The sequence below is a fragment of the Panthera onca genome, chromosome A1 (assembly GCF_046562875.1).
Source record: "Panthera onca isolate mPanOnc1 chromosome A1, mPanOnc1 haplotype 2, whole genome shotgun sequence".
In the NCBI taxonomy this organism is placed as follows: domain Eukaryota; kingdom Metazoa; phylum Chordata; class Mammalia; order Carnivora; family Felidae; genus Panthera; species Panthera onca.
In genome coordinates, this window is record NC_138339.1 from 233,095,703 (window position 1) to 233,106,733 (window position 11,031).

General features: G+C 52.5%; 1 protein-coding gene across 1 annotated transcript; it reads left to right on the plus strand.

Annotated features, from left to right (window-relative positions):
* Positions 1 to 2,438: 2,438 nt before the first annotated feature.
* On the plus strand, positions 2,439 to 10,821 carry URAD (ureidoimidazoline (2-oxo-4-hydroxy-4-carboxy-5-) decarboxylase). The gene is made up of 2 exons (XM_060637464.2): positions 2,439 to 2,696; positions 9,779 to 10,821. Exons 1-2 carry the CDS (start codon positions 2,522 to 2,524, stop codon positions 10,126 to 10,128), a joined length of 525 nt encoding a protein of 174 aa, XP_060493447.2. The 5' UTR covers positions 2,439 to 2,521; the 3' UTR covers positions 10,129 to 10,821.
* The last annotated feature ends 210 nt before the right edge of the window (positions 10,822 to 11,031 follow it).

The window sequence follows — 11,031 nt, forward strand, 5'->3', positions numbered from 1 at the left end:
GGGTTGGGGGATCCAGCTCCGTGATGGGTTCCGTGCTGAGTGTGAAGCCTGTTTAGCACTCTCTCTCTCTCTCTCTCTCTCTGCCCCTTCCCTCACTTGTGCTCTCTCTCTCAAAAAAAAAAAAAACTTTCCTGATACATAAATCATATACCACACAATTCTCTTATTTATATTGAACTACTCAATAACTCAGCTTTTTCCCCGGATGAAAGTTGCCTTACTTGCTCACCGCCTTCCATGTTTCTGGTTGGTTTGATTGGTTGAGGGTCAGCAGAAGTGGAGCCCAAGGTGCTGAGTCAAGCCCAGTGGCACGAGCTGCTGGTTCCACGTTGGTAATTTGTATTTTGTTGTTGTCGTCAACATTGCTTCCGCGTCCGTGACTGTTTAATTCCTGAACTTTTTGCGTCTTGAAGGTTCCTACGTCGGTAGGTTATCGGGAGTGCCATTATTATACGATAGATACAGCAAAATAAAAGGTTCGGTTTCCAGCCCTGTGCCAGAATGGTGGTAATATCAATAGGTAGGTCTTTCCCACCATGCCTCTCGGCATCATCGCTGTGCTGCGAGCGGAAGGGTTTCCATTTGCAAATTCAGATGTGGTTCTTGGAGCAGCCGAGAACCCCCAGGCTCCAAGCCCCAGGCAGCGGCTCCTTTGGGGGCGGGGAGACCCTTGATGTGCAGAGGTAAGAGCAGGAAATGATAAGGGGTCATATAAAAGGGGGGGGGGCGACAAGGAGCGATGGAACCAGAATGCGCTTCTTTCTCTACTTCTGCTCTACCTGCTTTTCCCAGCGTCTGGGGATGAGGGTGGTAATGAGGCGAAGGAGCCTGGACAGACCAGGGTGGGGATCCAGCCAGACTCCTCCTCCCTTTCCCCACACTCTGATTTGAACATTGCAGGTGCTTCACAGGTCACACTACAATGAACCGAGGCTGGTGGGGGGGGGGGTGGCGGAGGGAGAAGAAATGGATGGCTATTGGCCTGTTGACTGGGCCCACCGCAAAGCCTGCATGGACAAGCAAAAGACTATAACGGCGGGAAGGAAAGAGGAGAAAACTCTGTGGTTGGTCCAATGGAGAGATTCGACACAGAAAATAGTCCCCATTTTACAGACAAGCTGAAAAACAGAAGGTTCGGTATCTTGACAAACGTCTGATTGTAATGGCGGAACCGGGATCAAAACCCTCCCGGGTCCCTGTTCTCCACGCTGCGTTCTACTGCCTGAAACTCATACACCACAGGATTCAATGTGCTTTCACATACACACAAGTATGTTACACGTAAGTGTTAATCTCGTATCTCCTCTTTGACATTTGAAGACAAGCCAGCAACGGTGGTACTTCGGGCGCTGGATTTACTTCCTTGAAAAGCAAATTTTTGAGGCGCCTGGGTGGCTCAGTTGCTTGAGCATCCAACTCTTTTTTTTTTTAATGTTTTATTTTATTTTTGAAAGAGAGAGAGAGATGGAGCGGGAGCAGGGGAGGGGCAGAGGAAGAGGGAGACACAGAATCCCAGGCGGGCTCCAGGCTCCGAGGCATCAGCACAGAGCCCAAGGCGGGGCTCGAACTCAGGAACCGTAAGATCGTGACCTGAGCCGAAGTTGGACGCTTAACCCACTGAGCCACCCAGGAGCCCCTCCCCTCCTTTTCTTTGACTTTATCTTCCACGGTAGTTTTCATTTTGAGTACCCATGAAGGATATCCGGGTGAGAAATTCGATCCATGTGGTCATTGGGTCAACAAATTCACCCCATGGTGTTTATTATGCGCCTACCGTGGGCACGGTTCTAGGCACCCGGGACACAGAAGCACGCACGACACGCTGTCTCCAGGCTCATGGCATTGGTCAGAGCTGAGAGGTGATATGCAAATAAGTAAATATAAGAAGCAAAGTGATTTCAGATAAGCATATATTCTCAGGAAGAAGACAGCACATAATGGTGTTTGAGGGACAGTTGAGAATGGGGCAGAGTTATTGCTTTGAGACCACATCCCGTTTCAAGAGCATTTATAAAGCACCTGATGTCTTAGGTATCCGAAATACAGGGAAAGCGCGTAAAGCACACTACCAGGCCCCACAGCGGCAACAGAGGGGAAATCAAATTCCAAGCGGGTTGACTTGCGACCAGTCTCTGAGTTACCAGACGGAGCTTCCCGGGACGACGTTGGCGTTAAAATGTTCATGACACCGAGAGTCTCTCTGGCTTGAAGGCCCACAGTGAAATCGGGTCCCTCCTGGCTTTGTGGGAGCAGAGTAGCTGGAAACATTCCTCCCGTAGAGCCCTCCGCTCCCTGGACTGGAGCCTGAAGCCTGTGTTTGTCCATCGCCCGAGTACTCTGGACCCACTGCTCCCAGAAGCATTCAAACCATGCCAAGCGGGTGTTGCATAAAAAACACACACACACACAACCACGAAAAAAGCTTGTGTGTTCGGCAAATATAAGCGGGTGAGCGGGCCGAGCGTCGCTCAGTCGCCGAGGGGGGAGCTGACGTTCTGCTTCGTCCAGCTGAACGCAAGCAATGGACATGGAGAAGGTCAACTCCATGGACTTTGGAGAATTTGTGGACGTGTTCGGGAATGTCGTTGAGAGATGCCCTCTGATTGCGGCTGCTGTGTGGTCCCAGCGCCCGTTCTCCAACTCGGAAGATTTAGAGAAGCACTTTTTTGCCTTTATTGACGCCCTTCCACAGTCAGGTGAGGCTGCGGCATTAGAGTCTGTGCGAAGGGCTTTCAAGCGTATTTACCCGAATGGTTTGAGATATTTTAGCCTAGTTGCTTATCACTGACGTATCGATTGGTATTTTTATCGTAAGGCTCGATCTCCTTAGACTCGGTCAATGAGGGTCAGATGCTTGCGAGGTGTCGGGCCGGAGGTAGAATTGCCGAGGTAGGTCGGCTCGGGTAAAGGGGTTGTTAAATATTAAAGCCACGAGGTCACGACGCGAGAGGAACAGGCACCGTTCTCCTCAGGCCTCGCAGCCCCACAGAGGCCAAAGGTCAGGCTGAGGGCCCACCCTCTCTTAGCCAAGTGTGTTGGCTCTGGGAATGTCCTGTATGCAAGAGAGGAGACAGCACGGTATCAGAATATCTCAGGAGCCCAGGGGAAAGAGCAAATGGCTGACATTTTTACCAGAAAGGGCCAGTTTGGACTGGACCACCGAGGAAAGTAGACTCACTCAGATCAGCAACTCCCTAAGGGAGTGAAGAGGAAAAGACAAAAATCTGAAGGAATTCCTCTGGCGAAAGGGAGAGAAATTGTTGATTTCCTCTGGCTAGAGAGAGACAAGGCGACCCTTGCGGGTGTGGGGTGAGGAGGGTGGAGGTTTAGGCTTACCCCAAGTGACTCAGAGTGACACAGGGCCTCACAGGGATTCAGAGACCGAGGGTTAGAGTCAGGGCTGCTTCCGGGGCTGTTCGGGTATCTTCAGAAAAGCCTGAAGGGAGGCGAGGGGCAAGGGCTGCCTTCACAGAGGGGCTCCCACAGAGGCCTGGTGGGTGGGGGTGGGGGTGGGGGAGAGGAGGACCGCCACGGTCTTCTCCTCCATTATGAGGCCAACGGACAGTCTTGCCCATCCGTCCAGAGTCTGACATCCGGGGGGGTTTCCGAACGTCCCCCAAATAAGGAACTCGTTTTAATTGATTTGGGGCACATCTAGCAAGAGGAGAGGATCGTGTTATAAAATCAAACGGACAGAAATGTTGACAGTCACCCCCTTCTCGGGGCCTCTCTCAGCTCTGCCACTGGGCTCGGGCATTCGTGGGGCTGAAGGATACCAAAGCCTTGTGACCGATGACTCACAGGATGGTCAGTCCCAGCTTGATGAGCCGAGAGGCTCCCCTTGTCAGCATACAGCCTGCAGAACAAGCTGGAAAGAGTAAGAGGCTACCAGAGCCCATGTTCTAAATGTCTGACAGGAAAAGGCAGGTCAAATGGAAGGCTTCTAGGCCAGAGGGGAAATAATTTTTAAAGGGTGTGAATGCCTTATGAATGGCATTTTTTCTATCATGTTAAAAAAAAATAAAGGAGAAAAATTCCATGATCTGTCTCAATACCTAAGGGGTGGTAGGGCTGGGGAGGGAAAGGATTGCATGGATAATTCAAACCCAGTATTCACTGGTTTATCCAGTTATTCAACATTTATTTAGGGCTTACCGTGGCAAGAACTTAGATAATAAAATTAAAATTTCCCTATTTCCGTCTTCTCTCTCATCAGCAGTCCCTCCAATCAGTTTGAGCAGAGGTTCTCGTTAAGGTTAGTTAAGGTCTGGTTAAGGTCAAATCCAATCACAGTCCTGAGCAAAGCGGGATATGGGGATTGGCATTCACCCCCTCCCTCCTGAGGCTTGTATTTGATCCCTCTCCTAACTCAGTGGGAGCTCCGTATTCTGGTCGGTGTCAGAATCCTACATCGCTCAGTGAATAGGGACTTAATATCGAATGCGTGAAACGGTTCAGAAGATGAGATCGTAAGATGATTTTGAAAGGTGATGGATCCTGGTACCCTCTCCCCACACATTTCACCTGGAGCGACTTTAGTGACAGGTCCATGGGACAAAATGACCAGAGGGAGCTGGGGTCACTGGGGTGTTTGCTCCCTTCTGCATCAGACACCGTTCTTTGCAGGGACCTCCTTATGTGGATCCTGCTTGTCAGTCCTCTGCCAGTGTCCACATTCTCTTAGGCAGCTGGGAGCAGGGCTTCAAAGCTATAAGGGTGGCAACTTTGTATCTAATCACCTCCATGATGTTGGAGAGGCAACGTGAGCGATGAAAATAATAATAGCGAAAATGCATTTAACCCTTACTTTTGGTGTATTTCAGGCACTTTTGTAAACACTTTCCATTTGTTAACTCATTTAATCCTTATGATAATCTTATAAAACAAGCATTATCATTATCATATCCATCTTACAGATGAGAAAACAGAGGAACAGAAAGGATAATGAACTTGATCAAGAACACACAGCTAGAAAGTGGCAGAACCGGGATTCAAACCTTGATGGTCAACCCAGCAGCTTTTGAAGCATTTTTTAGAGAATCAGAACAGTCTAAAAAGAGTTTCTAGGGAGTTCTTTTATTCATTCACTAATCTGTTCAATTCATATTAATGCTTGATGTCCCAGATCCTACGTTGGGTTATTTCAATAAGCAAATGGAACGGGATTTACTGCATAGTCTAGCTTTAATCTGCAGAGTTGGGAATGTAATAGAGTCTTTTAATCCCATAACGAAAAGAGGCCTTAAAAGAAAGTTCGGGATAGGGTGATCTACCTGGTCAAGGATTTGTTTTATACACGATCTAAGAAAATCCTCTACAATTAGCAGAAAACAAAATCTTGTTTGTAGAGTAAACCAAGGTTGACAATCCACTCCGGTTACACTATGAGGATTATTGGTCAGTAGGTGGCAGTCCAGGATTAATATTCAGTTCTAGCACTAATTGGCCAAGCACCCTTTCAAGCCAATCAGTTCCTGATTTCCGGCCAAGGGGCGTGGAGAAAATAAAGGGAAGACAGTTGAAACACACATACACACACACACACACACACACACACACCCCAATTCAGTACTAATTTGTGTTAAAATCAAAGATAAAAAGTGCATCTCCTTGTGACATTTCAGAATTGCAATAATGCCATAATTTATTATTTAATACTTCTTTCAGAACATAGTTGTTGAATGAATAAAAAAGATACTAATAATTCCCTGAAATGCAGGCTCTCAGGTATTTAGAAGAGGCTGTTCAAATGTGTTCAATCGAAAGATATATATGGCACTCCTTCCCAAAAGTGATGTGTCGGTCAAGCGCCCACTGTGCCCCAGGAATTGTCCCAGGCGTTATGGACAAGACAAGTGCCTACCTTCAACGAGTTTACATTCTAGTAGAGAGAGACTGGATTAACATAAGTAAATGAGATAATTTCACATTCTAAAAAAGTATTAGGAGAAAATATGTAATAAAATAAGTCTTTCTTAGGAAGTGACACTGGAGTCCCAAAAACCAAAAGATGAGAAGAAAGCGGTCTAAGCTCCAGGAGAAGGCCATCTTAGAAAAGGAACCTGAGACTTTTTGGATCCAGGTGTCATAAAAAGAAAAACAAACTGATGGCATTTAAAGCCATGAGACCCAGTGAGGACACCTGGGCATTTGTGCAAATACAGAGGGGAAGAGAAGTAAGTATTGACTCCTGGGTGCTTCAGTGTTAGTGATCTGGCAGAACAGGAACCAATGACGAAAGTAGGCGAGTGATGATAATCTTTTAAGAAGGACAGAGGAACAACCATATGACATTCTCTCAAGAGGCTGAGGAAGAAGACAGGAGAACAGGCCGCTGGGTTTGGGCAAGATGGCCATCATCTGTGACCTTGATGAGCGCAGACTGGATGGCGGGTGGGACTGAAAGCTTGATAGAGTGAACCTGGGATAGGAGGTGAGAAACCCTTTGAGGTGTTTGCTAAGGAGGAGCAGAGATATAGGGAGAAGCTAGAGGGCAATAGGGAATCAAGGGAGAGTTTAATTTTGTTGGTGGGACGAGTGACTCTAAGGCGTGTTCGTGGTTGCTGAGGATAAGGCAGTGCCGGGAGTGAGGGGGGAAGAAACGGATGTTTGAAATTATAGTCTCGATATGGAAAGAGGACCAGCTTCAAGAACACAACAGATGGGGGGGGGGGGCGCCTGGGTGGCTCAGCTGGTTAAGCGACCTACTTGAAGCCTCCAACTCTGGCTCAGGTCATTATCTTCTTGAGTTCCAGCCCCACATCGGGCTCTCTGCTGTCAGCACAGAGTGTGGTTCTGATCCTCTGTCTTCCTCTCTCTCTGCCCTCCCTTGTGCATGTGCCTTCTTTCTCTCAAAAATAAACATCAACACACACACACACACACACACACACACACACACACCAGAAGGAATAGATGATCCATTGTACCGGCAGGGAGAACACACTAGTTGGTCCCGATGTAGGGACCCTGATGGCCTCTAATGGGATTCCAAGCCAGTTGCCTGCTCTGCTCTCCTATTGAAACGAAGAGTGTCCGCTTTGTGCCAGGAACTCTCCTAGATGCAAAGATTGATGACTTGTGGTCACAGCAAATAAGACACGTCTACCCCTACATCCCTGCGTGTGCCATGCCAAAGGCACAGGCCGGAGGGTTTCAGGAAAGACTGAAGAAAACAGGCAGCATTGAAATGGTCCGGCCAACCCAGGACAATCGACTGACCTGGTCAGTGCGCACCCCGGTGCGGCTGGGTCAGCGTCATCCCGGATAGTACTCCAGGGGTCAGTGGTGGGGAGAAAAGGTGGAGTCCTGGGCTGGCCCGGATCACGTTCTGGTTTTTTCCTGAGCTACCATCGTCTACTGGCCCCCTCGCACCTTTTTTTTTGTCTCTAATCTGCAGCTGTGTATATGGGTCGCAGGTGTGCGTGCGTGCGTGCGTGCGTGCGTGTGTGCGTGCGCGCGTGTGTTTTCTTCTTCTCTTTGCCCTGCCCTTCTCTGGGCCTCCCTTCTCTTCTCTTCCCCCTACCTTCCCCACAAACAGTGTAAAACACAGGTTCAGTCCTAGGCAAACATTAACCCCAGACGGTGTTTTCAAGAGGGGAGACAACCCAGGGGAGTGAGAAGCGAGGTGCAAGAACGAGGAGGAAAGGGGCAGGTGTGGCGCGCGTGGGACCGGCCCCGTTCCTCCGCGGTCCCCTAGGGGAGTCCGCTCGGGGCTGTATGGGGACAGACGCTAGCCCCACGCCGATGCTCCCCGCCAATAACTACTTTCCCCCAAGCTTGAGCTGGGCCTCTAGAGAATAAGAAATAGGGGGGAAAGGAAGTCAAGACGGGGGTCGGTCAGAAGACTGGGTCACGGTCCCCCTCGCCTAAAGGCTGCTTTGAAAGCCTGAATATGCAAGGAGGGGGCGCCAGGGAGAGCTCTCTGGGTCAGGACCTGTAGAGACGCTCAGGACTCTATTTCCCCTCCCCAGTCTGCCGTTTGCTGGGGGCCAGGGCTGGGTGGGTGCGGAGGGAATTCGGATTCGGAGTGGTGGATGGTCGCCGGGCACAGCCTCCAGGGCCTGGGGCGGGGATCAGTGCAGGTAGGGAATTTAACACCTTCATTTTCGCCCCACCCGGACCCGGGAAAAGAAGCACCTAGCATTTGCAGTGCCCCGGGACAGGACCCATGAGAAGGGGCCTAAAATAGTGGTGTCGTAGAGATGGAATTACAGGTGACACGACTTTCGTTTAAAACGCCCTTTAACCTTGGAGGGACGGCCAATGCCCCCCAAGTCGCCTGGTATTTGAGCTACTAGCCAAGTGACCTTGGGCAGGTCCCCTAATCCGTTCTGAGCCTCCACGGAATCCTCCCTTAAAAGCAGATGGTCCGGTTCTCCCGACCTGGACCCTGGTCTGTGAGTTGGAAGGTGCAATCCCAACCAACCTTTAAATGGGCAGAAACCGTAAGGTTTGAGTAAGGGGAGGTTTTACGCCGTATTTAAAACGAGTTTTAAATGATCTCCCTCTCCAACAGAGCTCCTGACTCATCTCAGCGCCAGAGTCAGATGCTTCGGCCCCACAGTCCAGTTAGAACGTTTACTACGACTAATAAGAACGGCTGTTTCTTGGATGTTTGCTAGTATTAGGCGCTGCGTTGGGGGGGGGGGGGGAATGAATTAATTGTCTCCAATCCTCATAACCACTCGGCAAGTTAGGTGTCATTACCCTCCTCCTACAGATTATGGCTGGCTGCTTACCATATCGGAAATCTTGCCCAGCCTTGAGCATTTGAATTCTGGTTTGAGAGAGCTAAGCAAAAAGGGTTGGTCAGGGCTCACGGAAACTCCCCGGATTAGGATGTAAAAGCTCAGGCATTACACCAGGGGGTTCCACTTTTAAGCCTCGGAGATTATGAGAAGCTATCTTGCAAGAAAACTCCAAGTTGCTCTCTGCGCTGTCTTTAGGATCTATATTTGGAGAAAGGGAATGAGCCTCAGACGGCGGGTGGGCTGGGGGGGGGGGCGGTGGGTGGAGGGGAGGGGGGTGGGTGGGAAGGGGGCGTTATTTTCCTAAAAGGAGGAGAGCCACTTTCATTCAAAAGGCTGTGGAAATCCGGCTGGAAATGAGTTTCTTTGCAGTTAATCATCTCTAAGTTTCTCTGGATGCTTCATTCCAGACGCCCCAACCTCACACTTAGGATCACAAAATCCTGGACGTTTATTTGCCGAGCCCCACGGATGTTATCCCCGTTGGGCCCTCCCCGCCCTTCTCCTCTGGAACGGAACGAAACCCATTCGGTGGCTTTTGCAGGAAGTCTTCAGGCCCCCGCGTCCGGCCCTCACCGACATCAAAGCCCCCTCGAGAGCAAAGGACTTTGAAAAGATACGAAACGCTCGGGCTCCTTATCGCGTCCCTGCTCCCTCCCGAGCAAGTCGTAAATTCCGAGCCTCGGAGGCCTCTCCCCTCCGCTCTTCTTGCCCCAAGGTCTCAAAGGACAAGCCTGTCACTTCCCGCCCCGCCCCTGGGTCCGGGCCCAGGCCGAAGGAGCTGGCACCGAAGGGCGCAAGGTTCGGGACGCTTTCGAGGGGCTGCGGCGGTGGGCGCCCCCGCAATCCGGGACACCCCTCGTTGCCCTTCGTCACCTCCAGAAGACCCTGCGTCTCCCCCCCTCCCCGCCCTCCCCCAAGCCCCCCATCGGGCGGGGCGGGAGGCCGGCCGGCAGCCCCGTGCGCCCTCTCCGCCGTCTCCGCCGCGCGCTGACGCGTCCCCGCTGCGTGTCTGTGCTTCCCCGCAGGCCAAGAGGGCATCCTGCGCTGCCACCCGGACCTGGCGGGTCGCGAGCTGCAGCAGGGCACGCTCACTGCGGAGTCGCGGCGGGAGCAGAGGGGCGCGGGCCTGATGAGCCTGGACGCGGCCGAGCGGCTCCGGCTGGCGGAGCTCAACGCTCAGTACCGCGCGCGCTTCGGCTTCCCCTTCGTGCTCGCCGCGCGTCTCAGCGACCGGGCGGCGGTGCCGGGGGAGCTGGCGCGCCGGCTGCAGCGCCCGCCCGCCGAGGAGCTGCGCACCGCCCTGGGCGAGGTGAAGAAGATCGGCCGCCTGCGCCTCGCCGACCTCCTCGGCGCCGCCGGCCTCGCCGGACCGTAGCGGGCGCGCGTCGGGACCGGCCGCGGCGGGCGGCTGGCGCGGGCCCGGAGCGGCGTCCACCCGCGCACGGAGGGAGGGGAGCGGCGGAGCCATCGGGCGAGTAATGAGCCCCTTTGTCCACCCACCCAGCCGCCCACCCGCGCACGCTTTGCCAACATATCTGTAGGCGGTCGCGCTTCGCCCCGATTGAGCCAGCTCACTGCTTCGATTCTACACTCCCTTTGCAGCCCGTTTGACGCCACCGGCCTTTGGCTCCCCATCCTCTCCTGCTAAGCCCGAGCCGCAAGGCAAAAACGGGCGGAAAAAGGAATCTTTTCTTCCGCAACGGTGTGTCTGTTTGTTTTCTTCTTCTCCCCCCTCATTTGCCGCACCCGACATTTACAGGCGAGCGGAAGGCGTTTTCTCACTCTGGGGCGCCTGCTGGAAGCTGGAGCCAGGAAGGCGAAACACTGGTGCGGGGCCTTGGTGCCGGGGAGGCCGCGTGTGGGGGAAGGTGGGCAGGAGGGAGCCCCGTGATGGGCCGACGTTGGGAAGGCGCCCCGTGGGGGCAGGCGGAGTAGCTGTTATGGTCGCCCTTGAGAGAGGGTTGGGAGTGGGGGGCGTCTCCAGGCCGGATGGGCCCAAAAGTCAGGGGCAGGCGGCCTCCCCGACTCTCCCAGAGGTCGGCCCTTGAGAGCTGACTGGTCAGACCCTCAGGCTGCCACGGGAGACCCGTCGGTCATTACAAAGTTAATAATAAAATAAATAATAATTTAATAGCACTGACTGAGCAGTGCTGCACATTCTAGCCCGAGGTGAACGTGAGAAACCCTCCCCCCCCCCAGAGGGCTGACAAAGCAGGTGATGGAGAAAAATCGGTGCCCAGGGAAATCTTTCTGGCCAGAGTAAGCTGTTCCGGGGAGC

What these genes read in the sequence shown, in the direction of transcription:
- URAD (XM_060637464.2), top strand. Translation starts at nt 2,522, where the DNA reads ATGGACATGGAGAAGGTCAACTCCATGGACTTTGGAGAATTTGTGGAC. An exon ending in TGACGCCCTTCCACAGTCAG is followed by an intron (nt 2,697 to 9,778) that starts GTGAGGCTGCGG and finishes GCTTCCCCGCAG; the next exon opens with GCCAAGAGGGCATCCTGCGC.